General features: G+C 41.3%; 1 protein-coding gene across 4 annotated transcripts in view; it reads left to right on the top strand.

Annotated features, from left to right (window-relative positions):
• Positions 1 to 18502, top strand: part of LOC106880777 (uncharacterized) — a 52493-nt gene that overhangs the window by 31924 nt on the left and 2067 nt on the right. For 2 of the 4 annotated variants that reach the window (XM_089339468.1, XM_089339267.1), the window contains exons 5-7: positions 2332 to 2739; positions 10949 to 11197; positions 13925 to 14048. In XM_089339468.1, the coding sequence (XP_089195594.1) occupies positions 2332 to 2739; positions 10949 to 11197; positions 13925 to 13971 (704 nt within the window). In that variant the 3' untranslated portion in view covers positions 13972 to 14048. Of the gene's footprint in view, positions 1 to 2331; positions 2740 to 10948; positions 11198 to 13924; positions 14051 to 18502 lie in introns of those variants that run through there. The other 2 variants (XM_089339412.1, XM_089339347.1) reach the window with 2 other exon arrangements.

Here is an 18502-nt window from a genome sequence, read left to right as displayed (position 1 = left end):
TGGTGCAACTTGTGCACTTCTAGTATTGTGGCACTATCCTCTATATCTAAGAGGACAGCTGCAACCAGCCAGCATATATTCAATTCAGATGGAATTTCATCTATTTTTATTTTTGTTAAGCACCGACCAAGGTATGTCAGCACAAGCAGCAATTCTTCTGTTTTTAGGGGTTCTGTGGAATGCTGCTTTGCCTCCTGATCAGTTGGAAAGAGCACTTCTACAGTGCCAAAACTCTTTCCTTTGCGCACATAGGTTTTCTTAGACCATATAGGTCTTAAAGCAATTTCTAATTTTTTATGTTCTGTGTGAAAACTTTGGTATCTGATTGTCTTTCTATTAGTTTCGTTGATTAGTTCTTGTGGTGTGTTCAGGAAGACATTGTTTCCTTCCTTCCTTAACAAATCTTTTACATTTTCTCTGTCTTCAATTCTTTTCTTTCTTTCTTTCTTTTCTTTTACTTGTTTCAGTCTTTTGACTGTGGCCATGCTGGAGCACCGCCTTTAGTCAAGCAAATCGACCCCAGGACTTATTCTTTAGAAGCCTAGTACTTATTCTACCGATCTATTTTGCCGAACCGCTAAGTTACGGGGACATAAACACACCAGCATCAGTTGTCAAGCGATGTTGGGGGGACAAACACAGACACACAAACACATACACACATACATATATATATATATATATATATACGACGGGCTTCTTTCAGTTTCCGTCTACCAAATCCACTCACAAGGCTTTGGTCGGCCCGAGGCTATAGTAGAAGACACTTGCCCAAGATGCCACGCAGTGGGACTGAACCCAGGACCATGTGGTTGGTAAGCAAGCTACTTACCATACAGCCACTCCTACGCCTATTGTGAACTTTAGTTCTTCTTTTGTTTGTTTCGCTGCAGAGGCAAAACCGTTACTCTTTGGTTTATTGTTATTGTTGTAGGTGGTGGTGGTGGTGGTGGTGGTGGTGCTAGTCTCAGTGCAAATGTTCTTATTCCTCTCTTCATCCTTCTCCAGTGTAGAAACAAGAGCTGTTGTGAGAGGAAGGAAGTCATCACTTGAAAAGCGGTTTATAATATTGCTATGACTGTCGTTTGCAGTGTGGCACTTGCTGGAGCATTTCTTATTTCTTTATTGCCCGCAAGGGGCTAAACATAGAGGGGACAAACAAGGACAGACAAAGGGATCAAGTTGATTACATCGCCCCAGTGCGTAACTGGTACTTAATTTATCGACCCCGAAAAGATGAAAGGCAAAGTCAACCTCGGCGGAATTTGAACTCAGAACGTAACGGCAGACGAAATGCCAATAAGCATTTCGCCCGGCGTGCTAACGGTTCTGCCAGCTCGCCGCTGGAGCATTTCTTGTCATTCTCCTCTCTGCCTTTTAAGTGGTTGGAGACAGTTAACATTGGAACTTTTTTGTCATTATTCAACAGCAGAGGGGTGTGATACACAAAATTTAAAGTCAAAAATGAGAAATTGAAAATTTTTAAATGAAAAATTCACCCCTAAAAGGGCAAAGTCTTGCCTAACCACTTAGCTCAGCAAAAGCCCAGTCAGCTTGGCCACCAAAATATCGAAAACAGTGAAAATTTGCCAAAACTCACAACTCCTGAAGGCGTGTCCTTCTACTTTGAAAACCAATAATACTAATGATCATAATGATAACCCTTTCTATGAGAGGCACAAGGCCTGGGGTTTTGGCGGAAGGGGCTAGTTGATTGCATTGACACCAGTGCACAACTGGTACTTAATTTATCGACCCCGAAAGGATGAAAGGCAAAGTCGACCTCAGCGGAATTTGAACTCAGAACGTTGCAGCAGACGAAATACTGCTAAGCATTTCGCCCAGTGTGCTAACAATTCTGTCAGCTCTCTGCCTTAATGATGATGATGGTGGTGGTGGTGGTGGAGGTGGTGGTGGTGGTGGTGATGATGATGATGATGATGATGATGTTGATGATGATGATGATGATGATGATGATGATGGCAATGTTTCAATATTTCAATGATGTTTATGGTCAATAAAATAAGTACCAGTAGAGCACTGGGATTGATGTAATTGACTTTGCCACTCTCCTGAAATTGCTGGCCTTGTGCCAAAATTTGAAACCACAATTCCTCTGATGTTTCTTGTATTTATTATAATTAATAGAGATTGTGTTTACTTAGTATCATTTAAATGTTGATTATATTTTACTAATTGCTAATGTATTATAATAATTACATATAACTTTGTCTTCAAATACTTTTGTGTCTTGACCCACTGAACTCCCTAGCTCACCCCTAATCCCCCACCAACGAAATGATTTTATCTTTTTATTTTTCCATAATTTAGTTGTGCTGGACGTTTGTACCAGAGATCATATACTGCAAAATGTGGAGTTGGATGTTCAGCCATTCTGGGAACCATTTGAAGAAAATATCATTTCAAGGCAGCAAGTCTATGACTATTTACAAAATTTACGAAAAGATATCAGCTCAAAAGATGGAACATTTAGATCTCAAGATATACAGGAAAGTGAAGCAGGAAAGAATGAAATGCAGAATGAATCTGAGAGTATAATATCATTAAATTCAGATTTAGGAAGTGAAACAGAAGAAATACTTAATTTTAAGTATAAAAACTGTGAAATAGTGTTGAGGGAAGGTGACATCACGACTCTGGACACCGATGCTATTGTTAATGCTGCAAATGGCAGACTGGAACACATGGGAGGAATTGCAGCAGCCATTGTGCGGAAAGGTTAGTCATACCATTTTTTATAGTTTAATGTTTCTTTTTAGATCCATGTGTGGTTGAGAAGCTTACTTCCTGACCATGTGGTTTCAGGTTCAATCCTACTCATAGCATTTTGGACAAGTGTCTTCTGTTATAGGTCAATGGTTGGCCAAAGCCTTGGAAGTGGATTTCGTTGATAGAAACTGAAAGAAGCTCATCGTGTATATATACATATAAATATATATATGTATATATGTGTGGAGGGGGAGTAGCAAGGTCCTGACAGGACACGATGGTTGTAAATGAACATCACCATCACACGAGTGATGTTGTGTCATTTCCAGTCTTCCATGAAAAACATGTCTGACCATGGGGAAACATGTGACACTTGGCTACAGGAAGGACATCCAACCATGGACATGAAATTATGGTGGTGGTGATTTCTCTTTGTTTAACAATAATCGTTTATAGAGTTGAGACACTTGATCACTGACCAGTCCCTATGAGGCATTTAGTAACAGACCATCATAAGTGCCACAACTTAAAAACTGGGGAAAACACAAAGTTTTGCAACTTTCAAAATGCAATATCTCGGTAAGGAATGAAGTTAGGAAGCTGATTTTGGACTTAAAATGACTGTGAAGACCTCCTCTAATCATTCCATCTATGTAAAATTATTTATTTATGTATGCATCTGAAAGACGAAACAATGACTACGTCTTTCTCATTTTGTAGAATATACCGGTACAACAAAATTCGTGTATCACATTGCATATTTTAGCCATAATACCTAAAAAAACATACAGAGACCCCCACCCCACCCCAAGGGATTGTTTGTGTTTTGATATACCAAGGTAAGTATCTTTAAGAGGTAAGTAAGACAAAATAGTAAGATAATAGCCCATTATTGTTATGATTAGCAAATGAGCCCTAACACCTCAAAAAATGATACAGGGACCACAGCAAAGTTATTGATTGAGCGTGTGTGTCTATGATGGTGTGTTACTAAACTCTCTGGTCTGAGTTTGGGTGAGAGAGCATTGTGTCAATAGCATCGAGGTACAATTATTTACAGTCGGATTTTCAACCTTATTGCAAGCCTCACCAGTTCTTCTTTCCAACTTTTTCAGATTCTAGACGTAGAGACAAAGAAAATGATATTCTAGCCTCCAAAATGGCCAGAGTGGTGCTTACGACACTCTGTTACTAAACGTGTTATATAATCTGGATAATTATAAATGTTGTCATCAACATTTACATTCCATTTAAATAAATTTTTGTCTGATGCAATGCTGGTCTCTTCTTCTGTTACACTTCATTCCATACCACTCGTTTCTCTTATGCTTCTATGTAGTTGCTCATCCTACTTTCCCCTCTCTTATCTCCTCTCTATCATTCACACCCATCATTCTTTGCCATGTTACTCTTCCTCTTATCCTTATTCCCCCTTTTTTTTTTTCTCCATTTCACTCTTAAACTCTCCTACAATAATCAACTGCAAATGTTTGCCAAGTCCTGAACTACAATTCAAGAAATATTGTTGTTCAGGTTTGGAAAGCATCCCTTTCCTTCGAATGCACCCACAACCTACTGGCCCGTTGCTCTTTCCCCTATCACATCACTCAGTCGGAATTCCTCCCTTTGCTCTTCCTTACACTGCCATACATGTCCCTTCTTCTCTAGCACCACCATCTTCACTGGTGCCCATGACTGCTTCCTTGCCATCACTGATTCCTTCTCTGGCACCTCCAGTCATCTGATTTACTGCATCCTCTTCTCTCTTTGCCATTCCTCATACATTGGACAGACTGGTTGCTGCCTGGCTGACTGTTTGCCAAACACCTTCACATCATCAGGCTCTGTAATGACACCATGATTTTTTGTCACTATTTTTTGATTGGTCATTCCCTGCAACATCTGACTGTATTCGAACTGGCTTTGCACAGAGGCCACCCAGACTCGTGTCTCCATCTGGAACGGGAAATAATTCTCCCTCTCTGTAGTCAAGTCTCTTACAGTCTAAATTCTCCTTCCCTTTTTATTTCAACCCCTCCTTCACATACACACCTCCCACCACTTACATTCCCAATGTCCCCTACACATCTACCCACCCACCCACACACACCTACTCTACACCTTTGAACTCATTACCCAACACTACACACCCACCAACACATTCAAACAGCATCTACATACATCTACACGCACACACTCCTTCTCCTCCTCCTTCATCCCCACTAGCACCCACCCACCTCTCATGCTACCCATCCTCACACTTATAACAACAACTATATCATAACACACCCCCACTTCCCAACACCTACCACTTTCCTCACCCCTCTTCCACCAAACACCTCTATCCAGTTTCACACGCTTAACACACACACACACAAACTGAGTCATGTCTGATAGCTTCGTAAACATTCACACAAAAACAGAAAGCAGGGACACACACACACATCTACACATACACGCCCAAACACACACAGAGTATACATCCACTTAATAGCTTTATATACACCCACTTGCACACACAGTTACATCACATAGCCTTATACACACACATAAACCGAAAGTATAGACATACATACACACATGCATAGATACTCTTACACATTCACAAATCCATAGAATATATATGCACACACGTGTGCTCATATACACGTGCCAGGTTCATAGTTATCTCCCTTGCCACTCGTACCTCAAGTCACCTCTCCTAGATGTCTCCCTAGGTTACTAGAGCCACTCATACCTTTAGCAACCTCTTCCTCCTCTGGTCATTTCAGCTTGTAGTGACACTCTGATGCATGTTTCTCCTTTTCTCTCTCTTCTTCTATTCTTTCTGTCAAAGAGTAGGCTCAAAATGGTAAACACTTCTATTCTCTCTAAGCATAAAGTTGATACACTATTTTTTTTTTACCTCATCATCATGTTATTTATAATTTTTGCACTACATATTATATATATATATATATATATATATATATATATATCGTTGCCAGTGCCCCTGGACTGGCTTGTGCGGGTGGCACATAAAAGACACCATTTCGAGCGTGGCCGTTTTCGTGCGGGTGACACGTAAAAGCACCCACTACACTCTCTGAGTGGTTGGCGTTAGGAAGGGCATCCAGCTGTAGAAACTCTGCCAAATCAGACTGGAGCCTGGTGTTGCCATCCGGTTTCACCAGTCCTCAGTCAAATCGTCCAACCCATGCTAGCATGGAAAGCGGACGTTAAACGATGATGATGATGATATATCATCTTCATCATCATCATCATCATCTTCATCATCATCATCATTTAACGTCCGTGTTCCATGCTGGCATGGGTAGGACGGTACCACAAGAGCCAGCCAGGCTGATGCCTGCACCAGATATCTGTGACTGTTTTGGCAAGATTTTTACAGCTGGATGCCCTTCTTAATGCCAACCACTCTGAGACTGTAGTGGGTGCTTTATATGTACCACTGGAATGAGGGCCAGTCAGGCGGTACTGGCATCGACCACATTCGAATGGTGCTTTTAATGTGCCACTGGCACGGGTGCCAATCAAGCAGGACTGTCATTAGACATGACAATGACTTCAATTGACTCAACTGGTCTTCGTAAGTGCAGTTTATTGCCCAATGATTGAAGGGTATTCATAAATGGGCCGGTTATGCTGCACTGGCATAGGCCATGGTTATGGTCTCACTTGGCTTGCCGGGTCTTCTCAACCACAGCATGTCTCCAAAGGTCTCAGTCACTTGTCATTGCCTCTGTGAGGCCCACTGTTCGAAGGTCGTGCTTCACCACCCCATCCCAGGTCTTCCTGGGTCTACCTCTTCTGCAGGTTCCCTCTACTGTTAGAGTGTGACACTTTTTCACACAGCTGTCCTCGTCCATTCTCGCCACATGTCCAAACCAGCGCAGATGTCTCTCTTGCACACCACAACTGATGCTTCTTATGTCTATCCTTTCTCTCAGAGTATTTACACTCTGACGGGTATTCACATTGACATTACACATCCAGTGGAGCATACTGGCTTCGTTTCTTGCAAGCTTATGCATGTCCTCAGCAGTCTTGTCGCATTGTTGTTCACACACATGCATCACACAGTCTACCTTTACAATGAGTGAGAGGCCCTTTGCCTCCAGCAGAGGTAGGAGCTCTCTGAACTTCGCGTAACCTATTCTTATTCTCGCAGCTACACTCTCAGAGCATCCACCCCCAACTACTGACTTAGTCACTTAGGTAATGGAAGCTATCAACTACTTCTAGTTTTACTTCCTGGAATGTGGCAGAAGTTGTTCTCTGCACATTTTCAGTGTTTATTGCTCCTGAGCATCTGTCACATACAAGAACTATCTTCCCAGTTAACCTTCCTTTGATATTGCTGCACCTCTTATGTGTCCATAGCTTACACCAGGTACATCTTATGGAGTTTCTACCTACACATTTCCTACAGATCGAGTAGGGTCATCTGCCTGAAGGGATTTGTGATTTGTCTGCTTTCCTACTTGCTAAGACTTCGGTTTTTGCTACATTGACTCTAAGTTCCTTCAATTCTAGACCTTGCTTCCACACCCTAAACTGCATCTCTAGTTCTGGCAGTGACTCAGCAATTAGTGCGAGGTCATCAGCATAGAGGAGCTCCCAGGAACAATCTGCCATGAAATTTTCTGTTATTGCCTGGAGGACTATGATGAATATGAGGGGGCTGAGGACTGATCCTTGGTGAGCCCCTACTTGTACCCTGAACTCATTGCTCTACTCATTATGCCAATCCTCTCCTTACTGATAAAATCCCTGTATATGGCTTGTACAGCTCTCACTAACTACTTATCTGTCCCTAGCTTCTGCATTGACCACCAGATAATGGATCGGGGGACCCTGTCAAATGCTTTCTCCATGTCAACAAATACCAAGTACAGAGGTGTAACCTTGGCTAAGTATTTCTCCTGCAGCTGTCTTACCAGAAATATAGCATCAATGGTGCTTCTCCCTGGCACAAAACCAAACTGCATCTCATCGAAAGTAACTCTCTCCCTAGTTAGTTGGGCTATGAACCTCTCTGTGATTTTCATTATCTGATCCAACAATTTGCTACTTATGTAATTTCCTATCTAATGCATCACCTTTATTTTTGTAGCAGTTGCCTATGATGCTGCTACACCAGTCATTGGGTATGGCTCCTTTGTGTATCACTTGGTCAACTATACGGGTGACTACACGGCCAGATATTTTAAGCACCTAAGCAGTGATTCCTGATAGGCTGGGTGGGGTGGGACCCCTATCTTCGTATCCATAGCTGCTTTATCTACCAAGGTACTGTTAATTCAGATAGCTGGTCCCTCTGTTGGGCCAACATTTGGCAGACTCTTTTTCTCCCATTCATTCTCTTCATTTAGCAACCTTTCATAGTGGCATCTCCAAGTCTCTCTCTTTGCAGCCTCATTAAAATTGCAAGTGAGCCATCATCTGTGTGGACACTTTTCTCTCCTATGATATTGCAATTTCTTCTCACACACTGGTTTGCAATTTGAAACACCTCAAGTCTCTGGTCCTCACGTTGCAGAACATTGGCAGACTTTTTCTTATCTTCTTCCCCTCTGGCTAAGTAAACCTGTCTCCTAGCTTCCCTTCTGGCAATCTGATACATTTCCCTGCTACCACTTCACTTCCAGTCCTTCCATGCCTGTTTATTTTTTGTAATGGCCCTGTCAACTACATTGTTCCACCACTATGTTATGAGAGGGGACTTTGCAACATCCACAGATCCTGTCTGTAGCCCTCAACAGGTTGCCCCACGAGACCCTGGGATGGGGGACAGCAGCATTATGCATCTGAAAAGGAAGTTCACATGTGCATTTGGCAGACATCATAAACATTCAAATAGGCTTCAACCTTCATACACTTCACCATCACTTCATAATCACTACGTTTACTAGGAGATAGACACAAGATAGGGATGGAGGGGAAGGGAAGTGGGGGGAGCGTTCTGTAACCATTAGAGGCGCTAGGAGAAAGAATCCAGCAGGTGTTAGAGGAAAAAGACTTCTGGTACAGGTAGCCCGGTAACAATGAAACACTATGGATGCCCTATTCCCTAGCTAAAGGTGATGTGATATATCCACCAGCAAAGCAAAACCCAGTAATTAACAATCAGCATGGGAGAGCAAAAATACAGACATAGTTTGGGTAAGCGAAAATGTCATGGATAACAAAACTGAAAAAGAGAGAGGTGAAGTTTTCAAGAATTAGGGCTACGGTAGAGTAAACAATAAAAGATTTGGGTAAGAGAGTAGGTAAGAAAACAAATGAAGAGATGAAGAATTTACAAGGTTTAGAGCAACAGTAAACAGAATTGAAGAAAGTTGGATTTGTAGCAAAGATTGTTTGCCAACATAACATGGTAGTCCTGGTTTAGGATGAATATTGCTGTAATTTAGCCCCAGGACTGCCATGTTATGTTGGCAAACAATCTTTACTCAAAAGTACTGTTGCTGAATATCTTACGTTATGAGATTTAAAAATAGTAATTTTCTAAAATTGGATTTGCTAACTTTACTATAACATACAGCATGGAAAAAACGAAACCTTGGGGCTAATTAGATAAATAAATTAACAACAACAATAATAATAATTATAATCAGGGCTATAATATGAGAGAGAATTGAACATTTGCATTTGCTTAACTTCATTAAAACATACAACATAGAATAAGCAAAACTGAGTAAATGGATAAATCAACGAATAGTAAAATATATTTATAATAATATATTAATCATCATCATGATTTAACGTCTGTTGTCCATGCTGGCATGGGTTGGAAGGTTTGACCAGGGCTGGTAAGCTGGAAGGCTGCACCAGACTCCAGTCTGATTTGGCATGGTTTTCTATGGCTGGATACCCTTCGTAATACCAACCACTCTGAGAGTGTAATGGGTGCTTTTTTTTTTTTTGCAACCAGCATGGGTGTCATTTGCATGACACCAGTATCTGCCATGACTGCAATTTTACTTGGCTTGATGGGTCTTCTTCTTAAGCATAGCATAATGCCAATGGTCCCGGTTCTTCATCAGTGCCTCCATGTGGTCCAACGCTTGAAAGGTACTTTTCAAGTGCCATCAGTACTGGTGCCAGTTACATGACACCAGCATTGGTCACGACTGCGATTTCACTTGGCTTGATGAGTCTTCTCAAGAACAGCATATCACCAAAGGTCTCAGTCAATAGTCATCACTTCTTTGATGCCCAAAGTTCAAAGATCATGCTTCACCACCTCATCCCATGTCATCCTTGGTCTACCTCTATCACAGGTTCCCTCCACAGTTAGAGATTGGCACTTTTTTACACAGCTGTCCTCAGCCATATGCATCACATGACCATACCAGCACAAGCGTCTCTCTTGTACACCATACCAGCGCAGTCGTCTCCCTTGCACACCATACCAGCGCAGTCGTCTCCCTTGTACACCATACCAGCGCAGTCGTCTCCCTTGCACACCATACCAGCGCAGTCGTCTCTCTTGTACACCATATCTGATGCCTCTTATGCCTAACTTTTCTTTGAAGATGCTTACACTCTGTCATGCATGCACACTGACATTGCATATCCAGTGAAGCATACCAGCTTCATTTCTTTCAAGCCTACCCATGTTCTCGGCTGTCACAGCCCATGTTTCACTGCCATGTAGCATAGCAGTTTGCACACAGGCATCAAACAATCTGCCTTTCACTCTGAGGGAGAGGCCCTTTGTTGCCAGCAGAAGTAGGAGCTCTCTGAACTTTACCCAGCCAATTCTTATTCTTGCTGCTATGCTCTCAGAGCATTCATCTCTGCTACTAACTTGGTCACCTAGATAATGGAAGCTATCTACTGCCTCTAGCTTACCCACCTAGCAGTTGATGCAGTCTTTTTTCTGTACATTTTCAGTGTTTATTGTACCTGAGCATCTTCCACACACAGAAGATATTTTCCCTGTTAACCTCCCTCTGATATTGCTGCACCTCTTATTTGTCCATACACCAGGTTTATCTTATGGAGTTTTTACCTGTGACTTTTCTACAGATCCTGAAGGGAAATGTGATCTGTCTGCCTTCCTACTTAGTAAGACTTTGGTTCTTGCTAGGTTAACCCTAAGGCCCTTCGATTCTAGACCTTGCCTCCATACCTGAATATATTCATTTATGATGGATATATTATAATATATGTATTAAACAGGAACATAAGAAGGCAAATATCTTTGCAGGTGGATTTGAAATTCAAGCTGAATCCAATGAAATTATGAAACAAAGAAGGATTGAACTGAAACCTGGAGAAGTAGTGTCAACTAAAGCTGGTAAACTAAAATGCAAGACTATCATTCATGCTGTTGGACCTGTTTGGAGTAATGGATGGAACCATGAAATATTTCACCTTTCAAGAGCTGTTCAAAATTGTTTGTTATTTCTTGAAGCAAAGTCTTACACGTCAATTGCAATTCCTGCTATCAGTACAGGTAAGAATTTACCATTTTTATTCTGCTCAAATTATTCGGCATAGAAATAGTAATTACAATATTTAGCCAATAGTAAGGCAACTATCCTGTCCCTCTATCATACTCTAACCTCTCCCCTGGCACCCATCCACTTCCTTTGGTTTCACTCCCCCCCCTCAACTAAAATTCCTTGTCCTGCAAGTAACTTGACAACCCCACTTTTTACGTGGCACCAGCACCTGTGATGGTGTCACATAAAAAGCACCCAGTGCATTCTCTAAAGTGGTTGGAATTCTCTAAAGGAAGGGCATCCAGCCATAAAAACTGTACCAAAAGAGAAAATTGGTGCCTGGGCAGCTCTCCGGCCTTGCCAGCATCGAAGACAGATGTGAAATGATGATGATGATGATATTATATATATATTATTGTAGAAGATGTGGCAGTATGGTTATAGACCTGGGTTGGCCAAAGCCTTCTCAGTGGATTTGGTAGACAGGAATTGAAAGGAGGCCTGTTTGTGGCACAGCTGACCTTCTAGAAGTACAGTTTTTGTTGTTGTGTGAGTGTGTGGCAGTCCTAGCACCCAAGCAGACGGTTCTTGTCTGCTAACAATATAAATATGAGTGCTTTTATGCACCAGGCATCCATATGAGACGTCCTCTCACAATAAATAACGCAGTATTTGGTGTTCTAACACAACATCCACATTTAGTTGGATATAATAATTGCCTTTTGGTATTACTACTGCTTCTGTTGCTATTAATTACTTTTTCCATAAGCTTCCTGGCTCTTTGCAAAATCAGTGCCTTCACAGATACTGATATTCTAAACATGGTTGATAGATTTGGCTGTTATGTCACTACTAGATGTCTTCTACTGAAGAGTCCAGGCAGGATGAAATCATGCCATCTGGTAGTAATGGTGATTGTAGCAGATGGTTCTCGTTTGTTAAAAATATAAATATGACAAGTCAGAAACCTATGATGAAGAATTAGTGACCTCGTGTGTCTGTCTCCCATTTGGTTCTACCCTCACGATATGTTATAGGATTTTACTTCTTTATTTACTTTTGTTCATTTATTAAGTAACAGAACACAATACATCCCGACTTTTATTAACTGTAAGTTTTTATATATCCGTGTGACTCTATTTCTAGCCTTCACTCTTTCTCCTTCTTTTCTCTTTCTAGCCTTTCTCCTCCTTTTCCCCCTTCACCCCTTCCTTTGTTCTCTCTCTCTTTCTCCTTTGCCTGCTGCTGACCTGTGACCTGTGGTCAGATTTCCTTTCTTTCTCTTCTTCACACCAGTTGCATAGCTAACCAATCCGGAATTCTCCATGTCCCACTGACTTGCTATTTGTTCTCTTCTAATCCTTTAGGATGCTTTCTAACCCTAACCCACCACTCTTGTCTTTTTGGCCCTGAGGCCATATTTTGCTCGTTTCTTTATTTTGTCTTTGTCCATTGTCTTCAATTATATTTATTCACTTTCGTGTGTCCACTCTGCATTGGTTTCTTGGCTCTCAGCCCTATATTCTCCACAACTTTTGCAGACACTGCCAGCATGGTAAGTTCTCAGTCTTATCATTAATGTTGTGAAACTGAGTAAAACCATCTGGTTGATAACTGATGAAGAACTAGGGATCTTCTGTATAGGTCTCCTGTCCAGTTGTACATTCAGTATATGTTATATATTTTTTAAGCTTGCTTCTTAGCCACTTGGCTCCAGGTTCAGTCCCACTATGTCGCACTTTAGGCAAGGGTCTTCTACTATAGCCTCAGGCCGATCAAAACCGTCTGAGTAGACTTTGTAGATGGAAACTGAAAGAAGCCTGTCATATATATATATATATATATATATATATATATATATATATATATATATGTGTGTGTGTGTGTGTGTGTGTATATATATATATATATATATATATATATATATATCATCATCATCATCATCATCATCATCGTTTAACGTCCGCTTTTCAGGCTAGCATGGGTTGGACGATTTGACTGAGGACTGGTGAACCAGGTGGTTACACCAGTCTCCAATCTGATTTGGCAGAGTTTCTACAGCTGGATGCCCTTCCTAACGCCAACCACTCCGAGAGTGTAGTGGGTGCTTTTACGTGCCACCCGCATGAAGGCCAGTGAGGTGGTACTGGCAACGGCCATGCTCAAAATACAATCCACCATCATAGGGCTTCGAAGTCTGTAGGTAAAAGAGTGATCTAGCAATGGTCTAAGGAAAAAAAAAATTTTTTTTTACCGGTTATTTCAATATAAAGGGGGAACCAAGATGTTTTAAAAGTTGTGAAAAGAAATTAACAAAAAATAATAATACAAGAAAATTGCTAACATGTCTATAAAAGAGCATTACTTTTACTTATTGACTTCTTTTTCTTTTTTTTTATTTACATATCATTTGAAATTGAAATGGTTTTGACTTTTTCCCTCAGTTCAAATAGAATTGACCAATTGTAGAGATCACTGGACTTAGACCTGTCCCAGTGTGGACAACAGGTGGTGTTCTCTGTAATGTTTCTGTAAGTTCACTATCATAAGGATCCTACGGTAATGTTTTGGATAAATATTGACTAGAGTTATTTATGTTAGCATAGATAATGCCCTTTTATAGACATGTTAGCAATTTTCTTGTATTATTATTTTTTTGCTAATTTCCTTTCACAACATTTAAAACATCTTGGTTCCCCCCTTTATATTGAAATAACCTGAATTTTTTTTTTTCCTAGACCATTGCTTGACCACTCATTTACCTAAGGATTTTGAAGCCCTATAATGGTAGGTTGTATGTTTTTAATATATTGGGCTTCCAGATGTAATGATTGCATTGTTCAATTAAATGGAGAAGCTTGAAACGGTCGTACTGCATCATCTCTGGATATCCTGTTGCTTGCTTTGATTTTAATCACCTTATTTTGAGTTGTACCGATAATACTGCACTAATTTTTGGTACTTCAACTTAAGTACCTAATTCAACTGAATCTCAATTTATTTTCTTATATTCATATATAAGCGCAGGAGTGGCTGTGTGGTAAGTAGCTTGCTTACCAACGACATGGTTCCAGGTTCATTCCCACTGCGTAACATCTTGGGCAAGTGTCTTCTACTATAGCCTCGGGCCGACCACAGCCTTGTGAGTGGATTGGTAGACGGAAACTGAAAGAAGCCCATCATATATATAAGTGTGTGTGTGTATATATATATATATATATATATAAGGTTGAGGAGGGTATTGGATTCAACCAAACCCAAAGATACAGGTAATACCGAGTAAGTGCTGTATACCGACTAGTTTTGCCCCAGTCATTGTAGCAACATGAGTGGGGAATATAACATAGGTCGTGTATTAGCATCCTTTTCTCTATTTATACATATATATATATATATATATATATATATATATATATATATATATATATATATATATATATATATCATCATCATCATCATCATCGTTTAACGTCCGCTTTCCATGCTAGCATGGGTTGGACGATTTGACTGAGGACTGGTGAAACCGGATGGCAACACCAGGCTCCAGTCTGATTTGGCAGAGTTTCTACAGCTGGATGCCCTTCCTAACGCCAACCACTCAGAGAGTGTAGTGGGTGCTTTTACGTGTCACCCGCACGAAAACGGCCACGCTCGAAATGGTGTCTTTTATGTGCCACCCGCACAAGCCAGTCCAGGGGCACTGGCAACGATCTCGCTCGAAAATCCTACGGGAGCCAGTCAGGCGGTACTGGCAACGGCCACGCTCAAAATGGTGCATCTCATGTGCCACCCGCACAAGAACCAGTCCAGGGGCACTGGCAACGATCTCACTTGGCTTGCCGGGTCTTCTCACGCACAGCACATTTCCAAAGGTCTCGGTCAGTAGTCATCGCCTCGGTGAGGCCCAATGTACGAAGGTCTTGCCTCACCACCTCAGCCCAGGTCTTCCTGGGCCTACCTCTCCACGGGTTCCCTCAACTGTTAGGGTGTGGCACTTTTTCACGCAGCTATCCTCCTCCATTCTCACCACATGTCCATACCAGCGCAATCGTCTCTCTTGCACGCCACAACTGATGCTTCTAATGTTCAGCTTTTCTCTCAAGATACTTACACTCTGACGGGTATTCACATTGACATTACACATCCAACGGAGCATACTGGCTTCATTCCTTGCAAGCTTACGTATGTCCTCAGCAGTTACAGCCCATGTTTCACTGCCATGTAGCATGGCTGTTCGTACGCATGCGTCATACAGTCTGCCTTTTACTCTGAGTGAGAGTCCCTTTTTTGCCAGCAGGGGTAAGAGCTCTCTAAACTTTGCCCAGGCTATTCTTATTCTAGCAGCTACACTTTCAGCGCACCCACCCCCACTACTAACTTGGTCGCCCAGATAGCGGAAGCTATCGACTACCTCTAGTTTTTCACCCTGGAATGAGATAGAAGTTGTTTCCTGTTTGTTTACAGTCTTTATTGCACCTGAACATCTGCCACAAACAAAAACTAACTTGCTAGTTAACCTGCCTTTGATGTTGCTGCACCTCTTATGTGTCCATAGCTTGCACCGGGTACATCTTATAGAGTTACTACCTACTCCTTTTCTACATACTGAGCAGGGCCATCTACCTGAAGGGGTTTGTGTTTTATCTACCTTCCTACTTATTAGGATTTTGGTTTTAGCTAGGTTGACTCTAAGGCCCTTCAATTCTAGACCTTGCTTCCACACCTGAAACTTCTCTAGTTCTGATAGTGACTCCGCAATTAGGGCAAGGTCATCAGCATAGAGGAGCTCCCAGGGGCAACCTGTCTTGAACTCCTCTGTGATTGCCTGGAGGACTATGGTAAATAAGAGGGGGCTGAGGACGGAACCTTGGTGGACCCCTACCTCTACCCGGAATTCATTGCTGTACTCATTTCCAACCCTCACCATACTGGCAGCATCTCTGTACATGGCTCACACAGCTCTCACTAACCATTCTTCTATCCCAAGTTTCCTCATTGACCACCAGATAAGGGATCGGGGGACCCTGTCAAAGGCTTTCTCCATGTCAACGAAAGCCATGTACAGAGGTTTATCCTTAGCTAGGTATTTCTCCTGCAACTGTCTCACTAGAAATAAGGCATCAGTAGTGCTTTTACCTGGCACGAACCCAAACTGCATCTCATCTAAATTGATTCGCTCCCTAATTAGTTGGGCTATGACCCTCTCTGTAACTTTCATAACCTGATCTAACAACTTGATGCCTCTGTAATTATTTGTATCTAAAGCGTCACCTTTACCTTTGTAGAAGTTGACTATGATGCTGCTACACCAGTCATTGGGTATGACTCCTTCGTGTATCACCTGGTTCGTAATACGGGTGACTAGGCTATAGCCAACACTGCCAGATATTTTGAGCATCTCTGCAGTGATTCCTGATGGGCCGGGGGCTTTCCCGGTCTTCATACTCTTAATTGCTTTATCTACCCTGGTACTATCAACTCGGATAGCTGGTCCCTCTATTGGGTCGACATACGGCAGGCTCTCTTTCTCCCATTCATTCTCTTTATTAAGCAATCTATCGTAGTGGCATCTCCAGACCTCTTTCTTTGCATCCTCATTTAATGCAAGCGTACCATCATCCATGCGAACACATTTCTCTCCTACAACATCACTATTCTCTCTCCTACACTGTCTTGCAACACGAAATACATCGAGTCTTTGGTCCTCACGGCGCAGAACATTGGCAAATCTTTCCTTATCTGCTTCCCCTCTGGCTAAATAAACCTGTCGCCTAGCCTCCCTTCTGGCACATTGGTACAATTCCCTGCTACCACCGTTCTTCCAGTCCTTTCAAGCCTGTTTCTTTTGTCTAATAGCCCTGTCTACCTCCTTGTTCCACCACCACGTTACTCTGGGTCGGGAGGGGACCTTACACCACCCACAAATCTGGTCGGTGGCTTTCAACAGGTTGTCCCGCAGAAATCTCCAATTGTCTTCCACGTTGTATGATGCTATATCCCCTTCTATTTCGTTAAATGCTTCAAGTAACTTGTCTCTAAATAATTAAGTGGAGAATGGAAAAACAAACACAAGAAGAAGCAAGTCAATTGGGCTAGTTATCCATTGATTTAATTATGTGGAGATTATATAATGAGTCATTTACGATCGTTTCGATGTGCCAAATGGTTTGGCAGATCTCTTCAGAATGTTGAGAAGTGTTAAAGTTCATGGTGTGAGAGATGCAGGAGAAACAGTTAGTGGATATAGTAATGCAATTGACTTGCTTCTTCTTGTGTCTGTTTCTCCATTCTCCACTTAATTATAATTACAAACTGTGGTATATATATATATATATATATATACATAAATATATATATATAAATAAATATATATATATATATATATATATATATATATATATATATATACGATGGGCTTCTTTCAGTTTCCGTCTACCAAATCTACTCACAAGGCTTTGGTCGATCCAAGGCTATAGTAGAAGACACTTGCCCAAGGTGCCACACAATGGGACTGAACCCAGAACCATGTGGTTGGTAAGCAAGCTACTTACCACACAGCCACTCCTACTCCAATTCTTTACTGATCACAAAGAATTGATTTCATTGAATGAAAACCTACGACAGATTCGTGTGACTGACAGCAGCTACTAAACAACTAATGTGAAGATGTCCCTAGCGAAAGCAGATTCAGTTCATAAGAAATCCTATAATTGTCGAAGAATAAAACAAAGAATTTCCTGTACAACTGAAGCAGGTTTTTTTCATCTAAAGCTCAAGATTGCTGCATGATGTTGCAAGATGCTGCATGTTCCAAAATGTTGTCAGGTTTGAAGCCACCACGAAGTGGTTGATTAAATAGTTTTGTTATTACAAGTAGCAATTATGTCATAGAAGAGTCACTCTGCTTGTTTATTATCTCAGAAAGCTGTTAAACAGACTTTCAAATTTATTTCTTGAATGACAAATCATGAAATAAACTTCAAGTGAACTGAACTGTTTTTGTGTTGTTTAATGAAGAGAAGGACACAATACTGGCAAAGATTCAATCGTGGGCCTCAGAACAAGTCATTTGTGAGACAAATACAACTCCACTGTCACAAGAAGTTCACGTCAAAGGGAGATAAGTTTTCAAAAGAACAACAACACTGCAGTGTAAATCAATAATAATTACTTGAATCTCAACAATGGAGAAACATGTAACCTGTTCTAGTTGCCGGTATAAGAAATCTCTGACATCACATAAATGAGAGAAAAAAATCATATTCGTTGCAGACTTGTCTAATGTAATTAATTATATTAAATGAAACGGCAGAGTA

Source organism: Octopus bimaculoides, chromosome 1 (assembly GCF_046866305.1).
Source record: "Octopus bimaculoides isolate indiv1 chromosome 1, ASM4686630v1, whole genome shotgun sequence".
Taxonomy (NCBI): Eukaryota; Metazoa; Mollusca; class Cephalopoda; order Octopoda; family Octopodidae; genus Octopus; species Octopus bimaculoides.
Note: the sequence above shows the minus strand (reverse complement) of the source record. Positions and strands in the feature narration are given on the sequence as shown.